Genomic DNA, 23,945 nt, shown 5'->3' with positions numbered 1-23,945 from the left:
GAAGGGCACCTTAGGCAGAGGGCACAGCCTATGCAAAGGCCCTGGGGCAGGACCTGGTGTGTTGGAGGAACAGAGTGGCTGGAGCAGAGTGAGGGAGGGGGATAGAGGGACGAGGGGAGGGCAGAGAGGGGACTTGGGCTTTTACACCTAGGGAGGTGGGAGCCCTGGAGGGCTGTGGGCAGAGGAGGGGTGGGGCCTGACTCAGGTGCTCACAGGCGCCCTCTGGCCACTGTGGGGAGGACAGACTGCGGGGGCGGTGAGGGTAGGAGTTGAGAGACCAGGGCTGAGGCCACCGCACTGGTTCAGGCTGAGGCGGGCAACAGTGGGGGCCAGCCAGGAAGAGGCTGATTCCAGAAGTGTGAGAATTCAGTGGCAGGGGTCAGCCTGGGTGGAGCAGGACAGTGCACGTTGGTCACCTGGATTACGGGGCCCCTTCGGAGGCTGGCGCTGGCCCCCTTGCCTCCTGCTTGGACCTAGGCAGGGAAAGCAGGGGCGGGCAAGCGCAGGGCCCCCGGTCACACCCAGGGCCCCTCCTGGAGTCAGGACATTGTTTGCGGGCAAGCTGGGGTAGGGCTGTGGTGCCTGGGTGGCCCGCGGGGCTCTGGGCGGGCTGCGCGGGCAACTGCCGGGTGCCCAGCCCCAAGCTGGGTGTTCCACCTGCATGGCTACATTGTTCCTGTTTTTATTCCCCATCTCGCCAGGTGAGCTTGGGCTGGCATCTGCCCCGCCCTGCACCTCAGTTTCCTCATCTGTGAAATGGGAATGATCATCTGTAACTGCTCGGTGGGTTCCAGGAGCACTTCAGTGACCAGCAGCAATAGTGCGGGAGGCTTGGGAGTGAGGGAGCCCCCAGCAGGGGAGGCAGGCGTGTGGAAACCCACGATACTCACCGAGGTGGGCCACTGGGCAACTAACTGAGTCCCTGCGACTGAGCCCCTGTTTTGTCCCTGCAGAATGGGACCATGGTCACAGAACCCCTGTGACACCTGGTCAAAGGCCAGCACAGAAAGGCATGCAGGCTGCTATCACACTGTCCCAGCCCCGTGTGACACCTGGAGAAACTGAGATCCAGAGAGAATGGGGGTGCTTAGCCTGGAGTCACACAGCCAATCGGGCAAGGAGATGCCCCTGGAACAGATGGCCTGGCTTCAGGCCATTCAGAGGGCCTCAGTTTCCAAATCCGTGAAACAGGCACACGGCGGGGGTCAGTAGGAATTACTGGACACCCAGGAAGAGGCTGCAAGGATTTATCTGGCCAGTCTAGACACCTTCTTCTTGGGGTACTGGCATGACCTATGGGGGGGTCTTTGGTCTCCCCCCATCCCCCTCACCCAGTTCCCCTTAGGTGCTGGCTGAGGAGGAGATTCCTGGAGGCTCCTGGGTTAGCTGGGGCCCTTCTGGCCAAAGAGGGGGCAGTGGGAGCCAAGGCCCCTCTGCCTGGAAACTGCAGCCCTGTCTGGTTGGAGCAGGCCTGTCCTCTGCCCTGTAGAAGGGCTGGAGCTGGACAGTCTGGCCCATCCCAGACAGACAGGGCTGTCTGTCTTTGCTGCATACCTACCATGTGCCTGCCTAGCCTCTGCCAGACCCAGACACGTTCAGTGAGGCAGCAGGTGGTGTGGCCAAGTCTCTCTGCGTGGGTTGAGTACCAGCTTCGTGCACTTGGCCCAATTGCCTAACCTCCCTGAGGCCTCCTCTGCCCCTCTGTAAATCTGTATGTAGCTCCTAGGATTATATGTAGCTCCTGGCAATATAAGCCCTCAATAAATGGAAGTTATGATTATTATTATTATTTTCATACACTGTTCTCTCTCCCTACAAGCCCCTTCCGTGCCTGGCAAACTCCTACTCAGACATCAAGGCCCCAGCTCCAATGTCCCCTCCTCCAGGAAGTCCTCCTGGGCCCCCAGGCCAGGTTTCTGTTATTTTCTTGGGTTCCTCCTGCCCAGAGGTCCTGCCCTCTGATATCCAGGACATGGAGCAGTTGGGTGGGCTTCCCAAAAGAGGATTTCTGCTGATCCTCAAAGAATGAAGGGGGCCCGAGATAGGCAATGCTTAGGTGATATTCCATACCCCACCCTCGGCTTGTTGTAGAAATCCCTTGTATTACCACTGGTTGGAGTCCACGCCCTACTTGTCTTTCCCTCTGAATATCCCCCAGTTTTCCCAACATTCCTCAGATTCCTTTGTCTGACAAGCATTTATTTTGCACCTGTTGTATGCCAGGTCCTATCAGGACCATCCCAATTATTCATGCAACAGGCATGTATTGGGTGCTGTGTGCCAGGCTCTGCTGGAATAATCGCACTCACTTGTCTGCAAACATCTGTCGACTGCCAGCTATGTGTAAGCATTGCTTGAGCACCGACTGCATGCCAGGCTCTGGGAAGAAAGGAAGCCCAGGGGAGGAGAAAAGGCTCCCACTAACCTTCCCTCCAGGCTTGGGCCCTCTAGTCTCCACCCTCCTCCTGCATTCCAGGCAGCGGGTTAAAAATGTGGGCGCTGGAACCAGAGTAACTGAGTCCCCATCCGCTTGTCCAATCACTGGCGTGAGACTTGGGGCGAGCCCCTTCCCATCTCTGATCCCCTCTGTAAAACGGAGCGCCCAGCAATCTGCTTGCAGCTCGAAACCTACTTTCTGCAGAGAAGGAAACTGAGGTAGTAAGCAGGCAGGCTCCCCAGAAACCCCTCCGGGCAACACTGGGAGGGAACCCATCTTAGCCCAGAGAGGGGCAGGGCTGGCCCGAGGGCACACAGCTCCGGTTGGGACCCTGCCCTGCTCTGGAGCCCTCCCCTTGGTGCCCGCCTCCCTGGCCTGGCTGCCAGCCTCCGGCCTTCCCCCCACCCCACCCCACCCCCGACTCCCGCGGGGCTGCCGCGTTGGTGACGCAGCCGGAGAAACTTCAGAAGGAAGGGAAGCTGGGAGGGGCCGGGCTCCTCGGCAGACCCTGGCTGGCCGGCCGGGTGCCCCCACCCCGTCCCTGGCAGGGGGGATGCTGCGGGCTTCCGCCGCCTCCATCCACCGCGTGGCCGCAGACGGCTTCCGGGGCCGCGTCCCCTCCTGCGGCTACACGTGAGCGCTTAGCCTGTGGGCACATGTGGCTCCCCGGCTCCCACCCCCAACACACACCCCCCCCCCCCCACGGCCGGGCTGCCAGGGAGGCAGGCCGAGGCCTTGGCTTGGCTGCTGGCAAAGCCAAGAATTTGCTCTAAATGTAAACAGCGAGTTATTTTAAGTCTGCCCCCCTCCCCGGGTGGCGCTGACACATTTGACATTGGAGGGGACGGGGAGGGGGGAGGGGGGCCGAGGTTGCGCGTGTGGGTATTTTTAACCTTGTTTTTCACATCCTTGGTGCCACCCGGAGTCTGGTTTGTGCCGAGCGGCGGTGGCGGTGGGGAGCGCGGGGCTCGGGTGGCAGCGGGCGGGCGCCTCCCCCCGCCTGGCACGGCTGCCGCCCTCCTGGCACAAGTGCCTTTAACCCGCGCAGGCCGCCCCAGCCCCCCCTACCCCCAACCATGGCCGCCCCCCCACCCCACCCCGGGAGGGGAGCCCGGGCTCCAGGCCCCGCCAGCCCGCTCTTCCCGCGCCTACAAAATGGCCGCCAAGGCCAGAGAAGCATCTGGAAGCCGGGAGGGAGCATTGAGAAAATGGCCGCCAGAGCGCTGATGTCATCGGTGGCGTGGCCGCCAAGAGCGGCCGGGGTGGGACGAGTCCCGGCCTGCAGGCCTCAGAGTGGGCCCCGCGGCCTATGGGGCCTCCCCGCCGGCTTTTCGGCCCGGACGCCCCCAAACCACCTGTGCCAAAGCCCCCCTGGAACCCGCCGGACGCCCCAAGTTCAGCCCAAGGCCGCGCGTTCACTGCCCGGGCCTGCGCTGGGGCCGGCGGGGGGCGGTGGACGGCCGCTGCCCTGACCCTCTGGCCCGAGGTGTCCACCAGTGCCCGGCAGGGCCCGCAGCCAGGCCGCGGAGCAGGCGGGGGAGAGAGCCAGGCCGGGTGGGAAGAAAAAAGAAACTTTTCTTTGAAAGTGATTCCGAAGCAGGTTGGCTGGGGCCCAGGCGGCCGGCGGCAGGGCAGAGGGAGATGGAAAGTGTGGTCCAGACTCGAGGAACGTGGCGGGTCAGGAAGGACAAGGCTGGGGAGGCCCGGGCGGGGGCCGGCATCCGGGAGGTCACTCCGGCCGTGGCCTTCTGCCTCTCGGCCCTGACGCCTTATCCAGATTTCCCCCGGGGGCGGATGAAGGCCGTGAACGTCTAGCATCTTGCTTTTTTCCCTTGGATTTGTCCAAACAGCCCCTGGAAGAGTGTCGCCTGGGGGTTTTAGATCCTGTGTACCAGGATGTGGAGGCTCAGAGAAGGAACGTACTTTTGCTGAGGTCACACAGCATTGGTGAGACTGACATCCAGTTCTTGTGATTGCTGGCCTTGGGGGCCTGCGGTCTTGAGCCTGCAGGGGCAGGATGAGGCGTCCCCAGGGAGAGTCAGGGTTTGTACTGGAATTGCTTGAAGCCCAGGGCAATTTCGGTTCTGGTCCTCCTGCTACACTACCAGGGAAGTCCAAGTTCAGTCTAGCCCGAAGCGTTCGTGCCGTGACTCAACTCCTGGCCCTCCTCAAGATGACCAGGAGAAAGCCTTGACCATGAACCTCATGCGGCAGAACTTTGTGTCTGTTTTGTTCGTTGCTGTGTCCCTGCATCCTAGGACAGGGCCTGGTACACAGTAGGTGCTCAATACATGTGTTGAGTGAAAGAATCACCGTTTCCCCTTATGTTTGGGTTTGCACAGTCATATGGGATGGGGGTAGAGACTCAGGACACAAAACAGGTTGTAGCATAGCTGGACATACACGGGAATCCCTTGTCACACTTCTTAGAAGGGATACGAGGACATGAAACCCAGACTTCCAGAGCGTCAAGCCCAGGTCCTGTGGACACATAATCCCCCCCTTGGCCTCTTGGGCAAGAGAGGGAGCTAGACCAGGCGGGCGTTTGCAGGAAAGGCATTTCAGGCAGGGAACAGCATGTGCAAAGGCCCTGGGGCAGGACTCTGCCTGGCATATTGGAGGAACAGTGAGGAGGCCCATGTGGCTGGAACAGAGTGAGTCAGGGGGAGAGCGGGAGGAGGGGAGGGCAGGGAGAGGACGGGGCAGGTCGTGCAGGGCCTTGGGGAGGACTTGCGACTTTCATACGTTTAAAGACCCAGACTCAGTCCAGTGTGATGAGAACTAGGACAAGGTTTGCACAAGGGGCTGGGGGGGGGGGTGTTCCAGAGAAGGACACATTAGAACTGGGTTTGGAGAGATGGTTGGAGTTTGCCTGAGAGTGAGAGGGGCAGGGAAGGTTCATGGCAAGAGCGAGAAGGATGAAGGCCAGGGTCGCGTGTACGGCGTGGCCTTCCAGGACAGAGAAAGTTGAACCTCAGCTGGCGATGTTTAAAAATGGCCGGTGACACTGGGGAGCTGGGAATTCCAGGGCCTGGCTTTGGTTCTCTCTCTAGCTGGCTGGGGTTGGGAGGTGGACGTGGCAGCAAGGCAGAGCCAGCTACATTTGGAAGCCCGCTAAGGTTGGAAGACAAATCCTGCGGGCGAGCTCACCGTGGCAGCCGAGGCGGGTCCAGCGGACGCACCGCTGGGCCCCAGTGGGAACCCTAGGCTCTCCCGTATCCCGCCAGGTTTAAACAAGTGCGATTATGGTATCAGCAAGTCCTGTCCTTTGTAAATCCCAAAGATAAATTAAATATGACGCCTCTGTACACCCCAGGCCGTCACCCTGGGCCAGGCTGTTATGCCCACCGGGATGTTTGCCCACCCCCCGCCCGGACTTCCAGTCTCTGAGAATCCAGAATTCACTCAGCAGCCAGACTTTTTTAATGTGTGTGTGTGTGTGTGTGTGTGTGTGTGTGTGTGCGTGCATGCGCACTTTATTGTGGTAAAATATATATAATATAAAATCCACCATCTTAACCATTTTTAAGCACACAGCTCGGTGGCATTAAGTACATTCACACTGTCATGCAACCATCCCCACCATCCATCTCTAGAACTTTCTCATCCTCCCAAACTGAAACTCTGTCCCCATTAAACACTCCCCAGCCCCTGGCCCCCACCATCTACTTCCTGTCTCTATGGATTTGAGTCCTCTAGGGACCTCCTGTGAGTGGAATCAGTCAGTATTTGTCCTTCTGTGTCTGGTTTATCTCACTGAACATCATGTCTTCAAGGCTCATCCATGCTGTAGCGAGTGTCAGAATTTCCTTCCTTTTTAAGGCTGAGTAATATTCCACTATAGGGATGGACCACATTTTGTGCATCCGTCACCTGCTGATGGATATTTGGGGTGTTTCCACCTTATGGCTACTATGAATCATGCTGCTGTGAACATGGGTGGGCAAGTATCTGTTTTCAATTCTTTTGGGCGTATACGTAGGCGTGGGTCACATTGGTGATTCTATGTTTAACTTTTGGATGGACCGCCAAGCCATTTTCCGCTATGGCTGCACCATTTTACATTCCCGTCAGCCGTGCACGAAGGTTCCAATTTCTCCACACCCTCATCACCAGAGACGTTTTAAAATGTAACATAGATCATCGCCCTTGAGACTAAAACCCAAGCTTCCCACGCATCCCACGGGGCCCTGAGTGGTCTCATGTCTCCCCGCTTTGTGTACGTGTTGGGGCCACGTGCTCTCTCTGTTCCCCAAACATCCCATGTTTGTTCCTGCCCCGGGGCCTTTGCACTTGCTGTGCCATCTGCCCTCAGCTCTCCCCATGGCTGGCTCCGTCCCATCCCTAGGCCCTTAGAGAGGTTTCGCCTGACTTTTCCGTCAGAAGTCACCTCCCCCACCCCCAGCCACTGTCTGTCCTCTCACCCAGTTTCATTGCCTCGGTGGAACTTAGAACCACCGAAATTATCTCGGGCTCCTTCTGTCGGCTCGTTTCCTGTCTGTCTCCCCCGCCTTGGCTCCCTGCCATTTCCCCAGTGCCTGGCAAGTGGTAGGTGGTCGGTAAACATCTGGGACATGAATGCCGGGGCGGTGCCTGGATCTCCCAGTTAGGAACTGCAGGAGCCTCAGCAACCAAGATGGAGGGAGTTGTCTGGTGCAAAGGGGGCGGGTGCTCTGGGCCGGGAAGGGCTGGACCGGAGGCCACGGCGGCGCCTTTGTCATGGGCTGGGACAGACCAAATTTGGGCTCGTGGCCACGGACAGGAAAGAACAGTTTGTACACTCCGTCAATGGGATCCAGTTTACATTTCTATTGTCGGTATGGTCATGTGTTTGTTTGAGGGAAAGGCCACAGGCGGTGGTGACGTTCCGGCTGCCTGTGAACACCCGGCAGACCTGGGAAGTCGAGAAAACTGGTCCCAGGCCAAACCAGGGTGTCACTTGAAATACAGCCGCTGTCCGGGGCCAGTCTCACTTATACTAGCATGAGTGTGGTTAGCTGTGCTTCATGCATCGTGCTGGAGAGCCTTGTGTGTGTCTTGGAAAAAAAGACCTTTCAGGAAGTTCCCGGCGTGAGGGGAGAATGTGAGCCACATAGATACAGAAGGAACTGTGTTGTGGGCAGAGGGAACCACATGTGCAAAGGTCCTGGGGCAGGACCAGGCCTGGTGTTTTGGAGGAACAGTGAGGACGCCCATGTGGCTGGAGCATAGTGAGCGAGGGGGAGAGAGGGAGGAGGGGAGGGCAGGGAGGGGACAGGGCAGGTCGTGCAGGTCCCTGTGGGCCACGGGGAGGACTTGGGCTTTTACCCCCAGGGAAGTGGGAGTCCTGGAGGGCTGTGGGCAGAGGGGGGACAAAGTTCGTTTAACTTCTGAGTTTGGAAAAATGCTGTCACCCAAACAGTATTTATCCCTTTGTGATTGGCCCCTCCCCTCCCGGGGCTCCTCTGATTTCAACCTCACACCCGTATAAAGTAAGGCAACAATGGAGAAAGCCCACTTTACAGATGGGGAAAACTGAGGCTCAGAGGGGAGAGAGGCCTGACTAGTCCCAGGTCACACGCCGGGTTGTGCCAGGGCTGGGGCTTCAACCCAGGTTTCAGGGTATGACTCCAGCTTCTAAAAGATGCCCCAAGGTCATACGAGTTTGGAACCTGGAGCCTCTTCTTCACGACCCCAATGCATTTGAAAGACTTTGAGGAGTCCAACAGCTGCCCTGAGAAACCCGCAGCGATGCTCATGCTTTTTGACCATGAACCCCATGCTTGGGTGGAGTCTGCAGACACCCCCGAGGCACACCCATAGAAAATCCCCCAAATCCCCTACTCGGCAGCTAAGAGCATGCATTTTGGTTCCATGGTCCTGCTCTGGCCTGTTCATGTTTTCCTCGTGCGGTCGGGAATGTATTCTGAGGAGCACAAAGCACCAAATCGAACGCCTGATCTAAGCAGGGCTGCAGAAAGCCACGTATTCAGGGATGGGCAGTGGGGATCTGGGGGACAGCGACCAGGTCAGGAAAGAACTCATTAACAGGCAAACGTTTTAAAGCCACTGATCGACATGATATAAAATTCAATAAGACATTCAAGAATATTCCCCCCCTTTTTTTAAAGTAAATCTTATTGGAGTATAGTTGATTTACAGTGTTGCATTAGTTTCAGGTGTACAGCAAAGTGATTCAGTTATACATATACATATATTCATTCTTTTTCAGACTCTTTACCCATATATAGATTATTACAGAATGTTGAGTACAGTTTCCTGTGCTATACAGTAGGTCCTGGTTGGTTATCTATTTTATATATAGTAGTATGTGTATGTTAATCCCAACCTCCTAATTTATCCCTCCCCACCACATTTCCCCTTTGGTAGCCATAAGTTCGTTTTTGAAATCTTTGAGTCTGTTTCTGTTTTGTAAATAAGTTCATTTTTATCATTTTTAAAATTAGATTCCACATGTGAGTGATAGTGTATGATATTTGTCTTTGTCTGACTTACTTCACTTAGTATGATAATCTCCATCCATGTTGCTACAAATGGCATTATTGCATTCTTTTTTATGGCTGAGTGATATTCCATTGTATAGATGTACCACATCTTCTTTATCCATTCCTCCACTGATGGACATTTAGGTTGCTTCCATGTGCTGGCTACTGTGAGTAGTGTTGCAGTGAACACTGGGGTGCATGTATCTCTTCGAATTATGGTTTTCATGGATATATTTTTGAGAGGAGCAGATAAAACCTGGTCGGCCCATCAGCTTTCCTTGCTGTGTGGCCTTGGGTAACTTACTTACCCTCTCTGGGTAACCCATGGTTGTCAACCTTGATCAAGGATTACTGGAGGGTGTTAGACAAAACTCAAATACGTAGCCTGACATCTGGTGTTCGGTAAGCTGTCTGTGCTTAGCAGTTACCATTATTATTGTTGTTATTGTTTATTATTATTATCATCATCATCATCCCATACCTTCTCACTCTACACCTCAGCTCCCACCTCAGTGAGGTGGATGTGCTCTGAAATTTCCCTGGCCTGTGCATCAGGGTCTGGGGCCTCTGCCCCCATGGACAGTAGGAGGCCCCCATGGACAGTAGGGTCTGGGGGTTCTGCTTCCGTGGGGTGCTTTTCAGCCTAAGTGAAACAGAGATATGCAAACAATTTATCTGCCCCCAGCACCACAATTAGTGACAGAAGGGACCTTTGGCAAACGCAGAGCAGCAGGGGACCCCCAGCTGGGGCCTTTATCTGACTGGTCAGACAACAGGGTCCAAACACAGGGGGCCACTCCAAACCACTGATAAGAAAGGGGTCCTGGAGTTGGGGCAAGACAAACTGAGCCCCCCTCCAAGGGCCCACTGGACACCTCCTAGTCAAAAGCACAGGACCCGGGCTTCCCTGGTGGCGCAGCGGTTGAGAGTCCGCCTGCCGATGCAGGGGACACGGGTTCGTGCCCCGGTCCGGGAGGATCCCACATGCCGCGGAGCGGCTGGGCCTGTGAGCCATGGCCGCTGAGCCTGCGCGTCCAGAGCCTGTGCTCCGCAATGGGAGAGGCCACAACAGTGAGAGGCCCACGTACCGCAAAAAAAAAAAAAAAAAAAAGCACAGGACCCAATTGTGAGGCCTTGGGGTGTCTGGGGGTTGATCCCAGGCCCATCGGTGCCACCTGGTGCTGCCTGAGTTTGAATATGTCGCCTGCCTCTCTTTGTGCCTCAGTTTCCCCATCTGGAAAATGGGGATGATAATCGCATATCCCTCTTGGGGGAGTTTCGAAGATTAGATGAGTCAGTGGAGGGAAAACTTGTAGCTCGACATAGTCAAAGGAGTGACTCACCACGTATTAACTATTGGAATGTACCATTTCACACGGTGTGACCTTGACGACCCTCCCAGGAGCTCCAGTCACAGCCCCTCACTCACCAGGGGCTGCCACTCACATCTCTGGGTTGGATGGCCTCCCTTGCACCTAGCACAGCCTGGAATTATACTCCTGGTTTATTTGCTTACTTGTTCATTGCCTGTCACTCCACCATTAGGATGTCAGTGCCACGAAGGCAGGGAATTGTGTCCATCTTGGTTGCTGCTGTGTGTTAGACACATGGCACCCTGGAGGTGCTCAGCAATCAGTTTGTCAAGTGATCAAAGTAGAGAAGTAAACGGTAGTGCAATTCAGCTCTAATTTATGGATGAGGAAATGGAGGCTCAGAGATGTCAAAGTACTTGCACAAGGACACACAGCAGAGGTTGGCAGACTTTCAGTGAAGTGAATGCTTTAGACGTGGTAGGTCACCTACAGTTTCTGTTGCATACTCTTCTTTCTCTTTTGATAGCCCTTTAAAATTGTACAAGACCCTTTTCTTTCATTATTGCCTCCCTCTAAAGAGCCCTTTTAGACAGTTTTTTTTCCCTAATCACTGCACCTCATGAAATTTTAATAGCACAGGTATATTATATATGTATAACTATCTATCTATGTTTTATAAATAAAAAGAGCAAAAATTTTTAGCCCCCTCCATTGCCCCAAGAACCAATTTTTGCCCCTACTGAGAATGGATGGATCTGGAACAGAGTCCCTCAGCCTCGGCACTGCTGACACTGGGGGCCGGATGACTCTGGGGGGCTATCCCAGACCAGCCTCCCTGTCCCCGCCCCCTCGATGCCAGAAGCCCCCTAGTCGTGACAAACACAGATGTCCCCAGACATCGCCTTGGGGTGCAGGATCACCCCAGTTAGGAACCTCTGCGCTAGGCAGACCATTTCTTTGAATTGACATCAGCTTTGGGATATAGACTCCCTGAGCTGGTCCTCAGTTTACCAACCTCATCAGTTGGGTAAATTTAATCAGATGGTGCTGTGGAGCTCCTAACACAGTAAAAACTCAGCAAATGAAAGCTGCCCACTTGGGGTCTGGGGCATCTTGGGGCATTGGACATTAGCTGGCCTTTAGCATTATACACTCTGGGTCCATCTGTTCAGACCGAAGGAAGGTCCATTTTAGGACTGGGCCTCTAGATGGGAGGAGGAAGAATTATCGGTGTCTTTTTTTTTTTTTCCCTTGATTTTTCATGGAAACGTCCAGAGCAGCTCAGCCCGATAGAACTTTGTGTGGCGATGGTGGGCGTACTCGGTGCCATCCAATTCGGTCACCACCAGCCACGTGTGCCTGTCGAGTATTGAAAGGTGACTGGTGCGGCTGAAGTCCTGAAAATTTAATTTCAATTTAGCCAATTTAAATTTCAAGTTGCATGTGACTCGGGGCTCCCATACTGGGTTTCCAGGAGCCAAATGACAGGCAGGTGGTCAGCAGGTGGATGAGAAATAGTTTGAGGTTTTAGAGGTGATTAAAGATAAGATGGCAGGGGCTTCCCTGGCGGTCCAGCATTAAGACTCCGTGCTCCCACTGCAGGGGCTGGGGTTCAGTCCCTGGTCCGGGAACTAAGATCCCACATGGCCTGCGGCCTGGCCAGTAAGATGGCACAATAAAAGGGAAGGACGTTCTGACACTTGCTACAACATGGATGGACCCTGAGGACACGATGCTCAGTGAGAGAAGCCAGACACAAAAGGACACACAGTGTGTGATTCCACTCACAGGGGGTCCCCAGAGGAGTCACATCCACAGAGACAGGAAGTAGATGGTGGGGGCCAGGGGCCGGGGGAGGGGGTGGGGAGTCAGCGTTTCATGGGGACAGAGTTTCAGTTTGGGAAGATGAGAAAGTTCTGGAGATGATGGTGGGGATGGTCACAAGATACTATGAATGTACTCAGCGCCACTAAACTGTACACTTAGAAATGGTTAAATGGCAAAGTTTATGTTATGTATATTTCAACACAATCTAAAAATCAAATTAAAACAATTTTTAATGAGATGGCATATAATTACAGCATCATATTATTTAGAAACGACATTTATTTAAATTTAAAAAGAACTACCAGGAGTATAGGAGAAAAAATAGAGAGAGCTTCTTCAGCCCAATAAAGGGATCTGCAGGAACCACAGCTAACATTATTCTTAGTGGTGACAGACCAAATGGGTTCCCCCTAAGGTCAGAAGCAAGACGAGGACACCTGCTCTCACCACTTCCAGTCAACAGGGTTCTGGAAGTCCTAGCCAGTGCGATAAACCAAGAAAAAGAAATCAGAGGCATACAGATTAGGAAGAAAGAAATAAAACTTGCCCTGTTTGCAAGCAACATGATGGTTTTCGTAGAAAATCCCAAAGAATCTACCAGAAAAAGAAAAAGACTCTTAGAACTAATATGTGAGTTCAGCAAGGTTGCAGAATACAAGATTAACACCCCCAGACTAATCGCATTTCTAAGTGCTAGCAACGATCAATTAGAAACCAAAATTAAAAACACACTCTCATTTACAATTGCTGCCCAAACCTACCATGTATTGAATGTCAACTTGGCACCAACCCTTTTACACTTGTTATTAGCTGACTTGGAGACCCAACAAACCCTGGGAAGTGAGTTTTATTATAGTCCCATTTTACAGATGAGGAAACTGAGGCTCAGACAGGTGATACGGCTGGCCTGAGGTCAAGAGCAGTGAATAAGGGCTCCAGACTAGAGCCAGCCGTAGCCTAGGGCCATGGCTTTCAAGATACAAAGTAATAGCACCCAAGACAGAAACAGCAAGGAGATAGCAAAAATAGTAATAAAACCCTCTCTGCAGTTGCTGAAGTGCTTACTACATGTCAGCCACTGTTTGGGGCCCTTGATTGCATTCATTGTCACCTTTTCCCTCCTGAACAGCCTCTGAGGGAGATTCTGTAATTGTGCCCATTTCACAGATGCGGGGAGTGAGGCACAGAGAGATGAGGGGTGGCGTCTGAGGCCCACAGCCTGGGCTGCCTGGTTCCAAAGCATAAGCACACAGGTGGCGCTCAAGAAACATCCCCCATCTCGGGTAGGCCCCTGAGTGCCAGCCGGCCACTGTTGCCCGCTGAGTCTGTGTGGGTGCCGGTTCCGGAAGAGGGTCTGTGCCCAAGGCCTGGAGCCCGACGGCTGGCTGCCCGGGCTGGGCCCTTCCCAACCCAGTGGCCATCCGTGCCCAGCCATGCGGCCATCCAAGCAGGACGGGCCGGCTCCAAGGGGCTGCTGGCTGCCCGAGCCCGGGAGCGGCCACAGGGCGCGGGGCCGAGCCGGGCACAGCCCTCTTACCACTGCCCAGCCTGCCCCGCCTAGTCGGCCACGCGGGGGCTGTGCAGCCCAGCCAAGGAGGGCTGCCTGCATCTGCTCCTATCGTGGATGGGGAAACTGAGGCAGGTGGGGCCGCTCCTGTGCTGTTTACAGCATCCCTGGGTCTTGTCCGCCAGTAGGTGCTCAGCCCACAGCGTGTGTGCAAAGGCAAAAGCGCGATGCCAGGCAGACGGCGAGGGCCCAGTGACTGTTGTGCGAGGTGTCATCATTATTATTATCCCCAAAGCAACCCTGGGTGCACTGAGGCCCCAGCAGGGGAAGTGATCCCCGCCCCCCGGGACCACGTGTCCTTGGAGGTTCCCAGAGCTGGGATGGGAATGCGCGCGTCTCATCGCAGAATCCAGGCGGCTCACGAAAGCGCCTGCTGGATGTCGGGATGTAAGCACTAGCTACCGAATTAAAACAACAAGGGGCCGGGCAATTCCCTGGCGGTCCAGGAGTTAAGACTCTGCCCTTCCACCGCAGCAGGCACGGGTTCGATCCCTGGTCAGGGAACTAAGATCCCGCAAGCAGTGTGGACAAAAAATAAATAAATAAAATAAAATGATACACTACTGTGTAAAAAACAACAGCAAGGGGTGTGGGGCGGGGCACTTTTTCGTCATTCTAACCCTCCCTTTTCCTTGTGTACAAAATGGGTACACTAACAATGCCAGATTTGTGGCTCTCTTCATGATTTAAGGGAAAGTGTGAAATGAGAACAAGAAAAAACATCTGTAGTCACGTTAGGGACTTAAAAATAACAGTAATAATAATAATGGGGTGGATGTCACCATGGGTCTAGAGCTCAGTATGCCCTAAGCGCTTCATATGTATCAGCTCCTTGCCACCTCCTGGCAACCCAGCCAGGCCTGTGAGATGCTTTCGCACATTTGAAGGAGAAAACTCTGAGGCTCAGGGAGGTTAAGCGACTTGCCTAAGGTCACACAGCAATTAGCTCTGGGCTTTGGAGTGTGGCAGGTGGGAGGGGCCTGATTCTCTTTCTCTGGCATTTGATGGTGATTCCCGCCACCTTTGTCCTTGACCTGAGAGACAAATGGGGGGGGGGCTAGGGGTCCTGTCTGGCTGGGCTTGTCCATTTCCTCCCCCCCGCAGTCTGGGGTGGAGGGTGTGAGGGCTGCAGAGGGGGCTGGCTCTACTCGCCCTCCATCTAGGCCTCCGGAGCCAATAACGCTGAGCTCAGCGTCTGTCTGCTTCACCCGGCTGCCAAGGAGCCTGATTATTTTTAGATAAGATGGAGGGGCGGGCGCCGGGGTGGGAGGGAGCCCCCAAGCCCGGCGGGTGGGGCCGGAAATGTCACAGCTGCAGAAATACGCCCCTCGGCCCCCTCTCCGGGGATCCTGAGTGGCAACCCAAGACCACAGGCTGGGCTCCCAGGACTCGGAAGGCAGAGGCGGTGGGGAGGGGTCCTGAGGGGCCAGGGACTCACCTCTCTGGCCCTCTGTTTTCCTGTCTGTGAAATGGGCATGAGAGTTCCCACCTCATACGGCAGAGGCAGGATTAAATGAGTTAACCTCACTTGACAGATGAGGAAACTGAGGCTCAGAGAGCACTTCCCCACGACTGAGCCAGCCCCTCCACTCGGGTTCTCGCCATGGTTCAGGACACAGGCAGGCTGGCGCTTAGTGACCTCAGACGTCCATGACCCCCTGGGGCAGCAGCCAGGGAGGGGGCCATGCCATGCTCCAGACCACGGCGCTGGCCCAGCCTAGCACTGGGCTGATGTCTCCTCCCCTCATGAGTGGGGGTTCCTGCGACGTCACCAACTCCCCCTCCCTCTCTTTGCAGATGCAGAGCAAAGCGGCAGTCCCCGGGCGGGGATGGGCTCCGACCAGGAGGACAGCAAGCCCATCACACTGGGTGAGTCTGGAGGTGGCGGGGGTGGAGGGCACGGGCTCATCCCCATCTTTTATTTAGGAATCGTTTCCGGAGAGCCCCCTGTGGGTTCTGTGTGGTCCTGTGTGAGCACCTGAGTCCCTCCTCCCAGCCATGCTGTGGAATAGGTGCTGCTGTTGTTCCATTTTGCAGAGGCAGGGACTGAGGTCCGGAGAGGAATATGGGCCTTCCCAGGGGCATGCAGGGAGCTGGGGTTGGAACCCCCGACCCTGAGCTCCAGCGTCTGGGCTCTGAGGTGCTCCCGCCATGGGAGAGGCCCTGGTGGGCCCTGCAGTCTCATGGGACATTGAGTGGATGAGTAGGACAACTCAGGTCTATGTTGCCGGTGTGGGAGCAGAGCCAGGACAGAGAGGATTTGGAAGTTTCAGAGTCCCTGCTTCTACTCTGGTTCCCTGACTATTCCCTCCCACAGTCTGTCCTCCCTGAAGCGGTCAGAGGGTACCCATGAGCACCTGAGTCAGGCCCCGCCCATCCTCTGCCCACAGCCCTCCAGGGCTCCCACCTCCTGGGGGTAAAAGCCCAAGTCCTCCTGCCCTCCCCTCCTCCCCTCCTCCCTCTCCCCCCTCGCTCACTCTGTTCCAGACACACAGGCCTCCTTGCTGTTCCTCCAGCATGCCAGGCACCACCTGTCCCAGAGCCTCTGCACGTGCTGTGCCTGCTATCTGGACAGCTAACTGCTTTCTCTCGCTCCAGATCACCCAGGTCTCAGCTCAAATGCCTCCCTCTCAGAAAGATCTTCCCTGAGCCCCTCAGCTCAAGCAGCCTCAGTCACTCTCAATCTCAGCCCTCTGTTTTATTTCCTTTCGAGGAAGTTAGTGATTGCATATGTATTTGCTTAGTTGCTTGGTGATTGCAAATGTGTTCGCTTATCTCACCTAGTGGAACATCACCTCCTCAAGGGCAGAGGTGTTTGTTTTGATCACTACTGTGTCCTCAGTACCTAGAACAGGACCTGGTACACACTAGGTGCTCAAAAAACATTTCTAGAAAGCAAAAAAGGAGAGAAGGAAGGATGAAGCAGAGGGAAAAAGAGAAACTAGAGGGATAGTATATTAGGGGCAAGGAAGGAGGAGAGGTGAAAAGGGAGAAAGGAAGAAACAGCCAGCGGGTGAGGGCATCCCCGTTGGAAGGTCCGTCACAGGCATGCACAGGGAGGCTGGATGGTTCCAGGAGGTTCACAGGCCCCCAGGCCACACCTCACTGGCCATCTGTGACCCGAGTCCTCCTTGACCTCCTGTGAGCCCCAGGCGCCTCCCTCCAAGCCAGATGTTCAAGGCAGGCGGCGGGGGCCATGGCGCTTGGCCTGGTCCCGTGGGGAGCTCCAGCGTCTGGTAGAGGAAATCACTTCCTCCCCGCCCGCCAGGGAGTCCCCTGGAGATTGAGCTGGGCGAGCACTGCACAAACAGGAAACCCCGGTGGGGGTGGGGCGGAGGGGCGTGCTGACAGCAGTCGGCCAGCTGGGTCAGCAGGAAGTGGCCACGGCCACTTCCCCCTGGACACTGGGAGCCACCGCCCTGTCCTCCTTGGGATGTTGTGGTCCCGAGCCTCCCATCATGGGCCTGGGCAGGTAGTAATTGCTCAATGAATGGTGGACACAAAACTCATAAGCAGGGGGCTCGGGTGGCAGACAGCTGAGGAGCTGGGCACTGCTGTGAGCTCCCTGCGGCTACTGCTGCCCCCTGGGGGCCTGGACAAGAACTGCTCCCACCACCCCCCAAAGCCAAGAGCTGCCATTCTGTGGGTCCCACCTCCACTCCGACCACTCTCTCTGGCTCCTTCAACTCCAGCCCTGTTGCCCTCCTATTTGCCAAGTGCATCCCAACCCCAGGCCCTTTGCACAAGCCATTCCCACTGCCAGGAACATCGTAACCCACAGGGAGGTGGCAAAACGTCGAGTTTAATATCATCCTCATTGGGGCAGCCAGTTTTCACAAGGCAGTTTCTCTGTGCCTGGCGCTGTCTGGGCACTACCCAAATTTTAACTCACGTGTTCGCCTTATCCACCCCTACCTTGAGATCTAGGTTGAATGTCACCCTCCCAGGGAAGCCTTCTCTGAGCCCTTCGTGTAAAATAGGTCCCCTCCCCAGCAGGCTCTCCCGACCTTGACTGCCTCACCACTGCCTGACACATCTCACATTTAACTGAATCATCTTTAATAACTTTCTTTTTAAATTGTGGTACACATAAAATGTAGAATTTTAACCCTATTAAAATGTACCGTCCAGTGACATTAAGTACATTCACAGAGCTGTGCACCCATCACCTCTGTCTAGTTCCAGAACATTCTCATCAACCCACAAAGCAACCCCATCTCCATTAGTCACTCCCCCTCCCCGAGTGACCAGGAACCCACTCTCTGTCTCAGTGGATTTGCCCGTTCTGGACGTTCCCCATCAATGGAATCACACAGCGTGTGTCCTTCTGTGTCTGGCTTCTCTCACTGAGCATCGTGGTCTCGGGGTCCATCCACGTTGTAGCGAGTGTCAGGGCTTCACCTCTTTTCACGGCTGAGTGACGTTCCCGTGTGTGGAGGGACCACATTTTGTGTATCCATCATGGTTGATGGACATTTGTCTCCAATTTCAGCTACTGTAAATCATGCTGCTGTGAACATTGACGTACAAGCAGGAGCTTTTATGTGGCGTCCTTTGCCCACCCTGGGCTGTGAGTCCAAGAGGGCAGCTGCTCCTGTACGTCTTGTTCCCTACTGTGTCCCCAGTGCCCAGCTCAGTGGGCGGACACTGGAGGTGCCTGGTAACGGGTCCAGCCTGTGAGGGTCTCCGGGTGGGACAGGCCTGCTCCCAGCTGTCTTGGGTTGGCCAGTGCTCCCACCCTCTCGAGGTCAGCCTCAGTTTCCAAATCCATGAAATGGGTCTAAACCACCCCAGCCCAGAGAGGAGGGTCCCTCTTCCTTTGACATTAGGCGGGAATGGGTCCGGGCACACTGGGGATTTTAACTGCTGCCTGTGGACCCTCCATTCACCCCATGGTTCTGAGCCCCTGCCATTTGCCAGCCTCTGGTCCGGGTACTGGGGACACCACAGAGCTCACAGCCTGGAGGCAGAAGGCTAAGAGACTGCAGCATTGCATGGGGTGATGAGTGAGGCAAAGGAAGCAAGCTGGTCCCTCCTAGGTAGTAGCATTCATAGCTCACAACCACCCAAGATGACAGGGTGTATGGTCCCCACTTTTGAGATCAGAGAGCATCAAAGCTCAGGGAGGTAAAGTGACTTATCCAAGATCCCACGCCGAGTGGGCAGCTGAGCTGTGAACCCAGGTCTGGCCTCCACTTGTGTGTGCAGCCTGCCACAGCACAGGGGCTCCCGAGGAGGGCTGGGAGGCGGTGTGAAGGCCCAGGCTGGAGAAGGGGAGGCTGGCTGGGGCTGCAGTGAGAAGGACAGAGCAGAGACTCAGGAAAGGAGATCCGCTCCAGCTGTGTTAGGGCGGAGGAGTCCCCGTCGGCTTGGAGGGGCTGAGCTGGCCATCCTCCTGCTGCAGGGCTGTGATGGTTGGGGAGGTGGGTAGACAGGGTGACTGGCCAGGCTGGGTCCAGCCCCCGGAGTCTGGGCAGCCTGGAGGTGTCAAGGGGGGGAACAGACCCAGCTCAGCTGGCCGCCTGCTGACCCCCATCCTTCCTCTCTTTTCCAGACACCACCGACTTCCAGGAGAGCTTCGTCACCTCCGGTGTGTTCAGCGTCACTGAGCTCATCCAAGTGTCCCGGAGTAAGTGTCCCCGCCCACCCTGTGCTGGGACCCGAGGTGGGAGGTGGGCTCATACAGGGGAGGACTGTCAGAAAGGAGAAGTGGCTTTGGGATGGGGGCTCTAAGAGGGAAAGGGACTCGGGGAGGGAGGAGGAAGGAGCCCATCACCCTGCCCCACTCCCCCACATCCTCTCCAGCCACCCTTGTCACCAAGCCTAAGTCCCTAGGAAGGGCGGTATCCAGGCCTTTCCCAGAGTCCAAGGTCAGGGTGACATGCTCTTCCCCAGAAAAGACTCCAGATGCTGGGTGGAAGGGCTAAAGAACCTTCTGCCCCAGTATCCCCCATTTCTGGGACCTCCTTCACCCCTCCCAGTAGACCCCAGAGGGCCCCCCCCCACCTGTTTCACCTCTTGTCCTCTTGCCTTACCTATGGACCTGCTGGGGACCCACCCCCATCCCCAGACACCCCCATTTGAATCCTACCCCAGGGACCTCTGGGCACTATCCTGCCTTAACCCTAACCCTTGCCCTCCCCATCCAGATCAGCAGAGCCTGGCCTCTGAGAGTTCTGGGAAGCTTGGCCTCCAGCTCTGGCTATGCTTCTGCCTCACAGTGTGACCTTGGCCCTTCTCAATGGCCTTGTTCTTCTGACCCATAGTATAAGGCCAGTTTCAGCCAAATTAGGAATCAGGCCAATTTGGGAAGCAGTTCCTTTTCGTTCTGCCAGCCCCCAGATGGCTCTCCTCACCCCTCCAGCACAAAGTGCAGCCCTGGACCTTGTTCCTCCCTCATCCTCCTCTCTGTCGCCCTCCACAGCACCTGTGGTGACTGGAACAGGACCCAACTTCTCCCTGGGGGAGCTGCAGGGACACCTGGCATATGACCTAAATCCAGCCAGCACCGGCATGAGAAGAACGCTACCCAGCACATCCTCCAGCGGGTATGTCCCCGGGACCCCACCTCTGGGCACCTCACGCCCCCCCCACCTCCATCTGGCCCCAGCTGGTTCATTCCTTTCCCTGTTTTCACGTTCCACCTGGGAAACTTATTCATCTTTCAAAACCCAGCCCCCAAGTGACTCTTTCCCCAGCCCTGACATCCCACGCTGGGCTCCCACAGCCTCGAGTCCTACAGGCCTAGCCCCTGCGACTCCATGAGAACACAGACATCGGTTCTTGCTGAGATATGCTGTGTGATCGTGAGCCGGTCACATTCTGTTTGCCTCGGTTTCCCCACCTGCTAAGTGGGATCATAATCCTACCAGGTTGTTCTGAGGATTACAGTAGGTCAAGCGATCAGCCAGGTTTTCAGGGCTTTAGTCTCCACTCTGCTAGCTTGCTAGCTTGGCCCTCTGCTGAGTCCCTCCGGGCCTCTGGCCCCAGGTGTCCCACCCAAGTGATGGGCAGGTTAAAGCGGATGTCATCCGAGAAACAGCCGAAAGTCCGCGGCTCGCGTGACGTCTCGCGATAGCACCCTCCTCGCCCTGCCCCCTAAGAACCGGAAGTAGCAAAGCCCGCCGGGCCCGTCTCCGTGGTAACTGGTCTGCTGGCTTCCTTCCTCGCCCCTTAGGAGCAAGCGGCACAAATCGGGCTCGATGGAGGAAGACGTGGACACGAGCCCCGGCGGCGATTACTACACCTCGCCCAGCTCTCCCACGAGTAGCAGCCGCAACTGGACGGAGGACATGGAAGGAGGTGGGGCTGGCGGCGGGGGCTGACTGACCTTCCGGTCTGGGTTACCGCGGCGGTGACTACGTGTTCCGGCAGGCACTGCGCGGGCGCCCCGGGGCAGAGAGTCGGCCTGGAGCCGCGGGGTCTCCTGGGAATTGTAGTCTCGCAGGATGCGCGCGGTTGGAAGTAAAGTCCGGGTTCGCGTTCCCGGAGCTGTTTGGTTCCGCTCTGGCCGGGGAGGATGGAGATTAGCCCTTGCCCGACTTTCCTGCCCTCTGCCTGTTAACGGCCCATCTCTGTGGGGTTCCTGCTATACAGAATTGACTCAGTAACGATTCCGATCAACAGGGTGCTTCATCCTCGGGTCTGCCGTAGACCCTCAACTAGAGCGTCCTGATACGTGGGTTCCCTTTCCACTGGGGTCCTCCCTGGAGTCCTTTTTTTTTTTTTTTTTTTTTTTTTTTTTTGCAAGATTCCCATCTCCATGGGATCTTGCTCTCTGTGAGTCCAGTTCCATAGGAGCCCCGCCTCTTTTCTTATAGCATCCTTTTCCTGGTAGATTTTCTTGTTGCTCCTCTGTCTTCATAGGGTCCTCTCCAGAGTGTCTGTCTCATGGGGCTCCTGTTCTGTAGGGTCAGCAGTTCCGTTGTGAACGCTGGCTCCTGATTCTTTGTTTACTTACCGTCTCCCTAAGGGCATTCTCCAAAGATTTCCCTTTGGAGTTTCCATCTCCATCACCGTTCTCATCTAAAGAATCCCTTTCTGGGAAGTCCCTGGTGGTCCAGTGGTTAGAACTTGGTGCTTTCACCACTGCTGTGGCCTGGGTTCAATCCCTGATAGGGGAACTAAGATCATGCAAGACGCGCCGCGCGGCCAAAAAAAAAAAAAAAAAAAAATCCCTTTCACCTTAAGATTCTGCTCTCCAGCGGGCCAACGTTGCACTTAAAGGAAATGGTTTGCAGAGTAGCCTGTGGGGAGGACGCCCCTGGCATTCCTCAGATTCTCAACGGGGTCTGTGCCCCCCAGTTTTAGAAGCATGTCTCTACCCGCTCCCTTATCCTTTAACGAGGGTTCACCCCACTGTATAGCCTAGTGGTTATGAACGTGGACACTCGAGCCCCCCAGCCCTGACAGCTTCCTGGTGACCCCACCTCTCTGGGCCTCGGTTTCTTCATCTATAAAATGGGGGTGTTAATACCTGCAGTACCCACCCCATAGGTTTATTGTGGGGATTAAGTGAATTAATGCATTTGATGTCCCTAAAACAGGCCTGGCACATAATAGGTACCCAGTATACCTTAGGATTTGTTTTCTTCTCTCCCCCTCCTCCTCTTTCCCTCTTCCCTGTAGAGTCTGATTTCTTATAAAGATCTGTCTGTACAAAGTGCCATACCTATAGGATTCTTGAAAAGCAATATAACATTACAATTAAGAGGGCAGGTTCACTATAACAGAAAAGAATCTGATATATATATATATATATGTACACACACACATATATATACTTATATATATGGAACTGAATCATTTTGCTGTATACCTGAATTATTGTAAATCAACTCTTCTTCAATAAAAGAAAGAAAGAGATAGGGGGCTTCCCTGGTGGTGCAGTGGTTGAGAGTCTGCCTGCCGATGCAGGGGACATGGGTTTGTGCCCCGGTCCGGGAGGATCCCACATGTCGTGGAGCGGCTGGGCCCGTGAGCCATGGCCGCTGAGCCTGCGCGTCTGGAGCCTGTGCTCCGTAAAGGGAGAGGCCACAGCAGTGAGAGGCCCGCGTATCGCAAAAAAAAAAAAAAAAAAAAAAGAGGGAGAGAGAGAAAGAAAAAGGGCAGGTTCAGGCATCAGAGAGACCAGGGTTCAAATCCCAGCTCTGTCTTTGGCTCACTGTGTGGGCTGTGTAACCTTGGGCAGGTGACTTAACATCTCTGAGCCTCGGTTGCCTCATCTTCAAAGTGGGAGTGATGAGAACCATCATTCTTTTGGAGAGTTGGAAAGAGGACACGGTAGAATGTGACTTAAGCAACCATCTGGCACATAAGTGACCAGGAAACAGGAGAGTTTCTTTGGTGGTCATGTCTTTATAAAATTCCCATCTCTTGGAATTGGTCTCTAACACAGCTGGTTGTGACATTTGAGGTCCCAAGCCTCCTCCCTCTTCCTCAGTGTGGGCTCCCAGGTATCTAATGCTGGGAGGACCTCTCTATTTATTAGGCTTTAATTTATGGGTCAGAGTGTCTGTACGGTTCTATCTCTGTGGGTTCCCTATCTTTCTAAAGTTTGTCTCTATAAAGACCTGTATTCAATAAGCTTTAAGTCTGATTGTAGATAACAGAAAATACAAAAGGAAGTGCATTTCTCTCACAGATAAATGTCCAGCCATCAGCCGCCCTGGGCAAGTGTGATGTGAGGGACTCAGTCTCCTGCCTTATGCACCACTGAATGTGGTTTTCATTCCTACCTCATGGTCCAAGATAACTGCTGGAGCTCCAGCCATCATGTCTGCTTTCCAGCCAGCAGGAAAGAAGGGTCAAGTCTGGGCATGTCCTCTCCCTTTAAGAATAATTTTCAGAAGATGCACTTACCCCTTCTGCTTATCTCTGGGCCCCTGAGTTAGTCCTAAGGCCATACTCTGCTGCAAAGGATGCTGGGAAATGTAATCTTATTTGGGTCAATTATGTGCCCATCTCAAATCAAGGGTTCTGTTACTAAGGAAGAAGGATAAAGCAGATATTGGGAGACAGTTAACTTCTGCCCTATCATTTATTGATTGGGAACTCAAAAGCACTTCTCACTAATTCTGTGATTGAAGAGGTTGTCTACATATAAAGTGAATACTATTTAGAGCTGAAAGACAGCCTGTGCTGATGTAGCCACAGCAGCCCTGAGAGGAAAAATTATAGCTTTAATTGGAAAAAGAGAAAGGCTGGAAATAAAGAACCCAGCATTCAACTCAGGATGCTCAAAAAAGAAAAACAAAATTTTAAAAGGAAGGAAATGCTAGAGAGAGTCACTGGGGCTTGATCCAACCTTCCTACAC

General features: G+C 54.7%; 1 protein-coding gene across 3 annotated transcripts in view; it reads left to right on the top strand.

Moving 5' to 3' along the window:
* NFIC (nuclear factor I C) overlaps positions 1-23,945 on the top strand; it is a gene marked incomplete at its 5' end in the record, with an annotated part of 61,218 nt that overhangs the window by 21,155 nt on the left and 16,118 nt on the right. For all 3 annotated transcript variants that reach the window (XM_079703535.1, XM_079703533.1, XM_079703534.1), the window contains 4 exons: positions 15,427-15,498; positions 19,184-19,258; positions 20,054-20,177; positions 20,807-20,931. In XM_079703535.1, coding sequence (XP_079559661.1) covers positions 15,427-15,498; positions 19,184-19,258; positions 20,054-20,177; positions 20,807-20,931 — 396 coding nt within the window. The remainder of the gene's footprint in view (positions 1-15,426; positions 15,499-19,183; positions 19,259-20,053; positions 20,178-20,806; positions 20,932-23,945) is intronic.

This window comes from Hyperoodon ampullatus (assembly GCF_949752795.1).
Source record: "Hyperoodon ampullatus genome assembly, chromosome: 4".
Classification (NCBI taxonomy): Eukaryota; Metazoa; Chordata; class Mammalia; order Artiodactyla; family Ziphiidae; genus Hyperoodon; species Hyperoodon ampullatus.
This window is presented reverse-complemented; position numbering and strand designations above follow the sequence as displayed.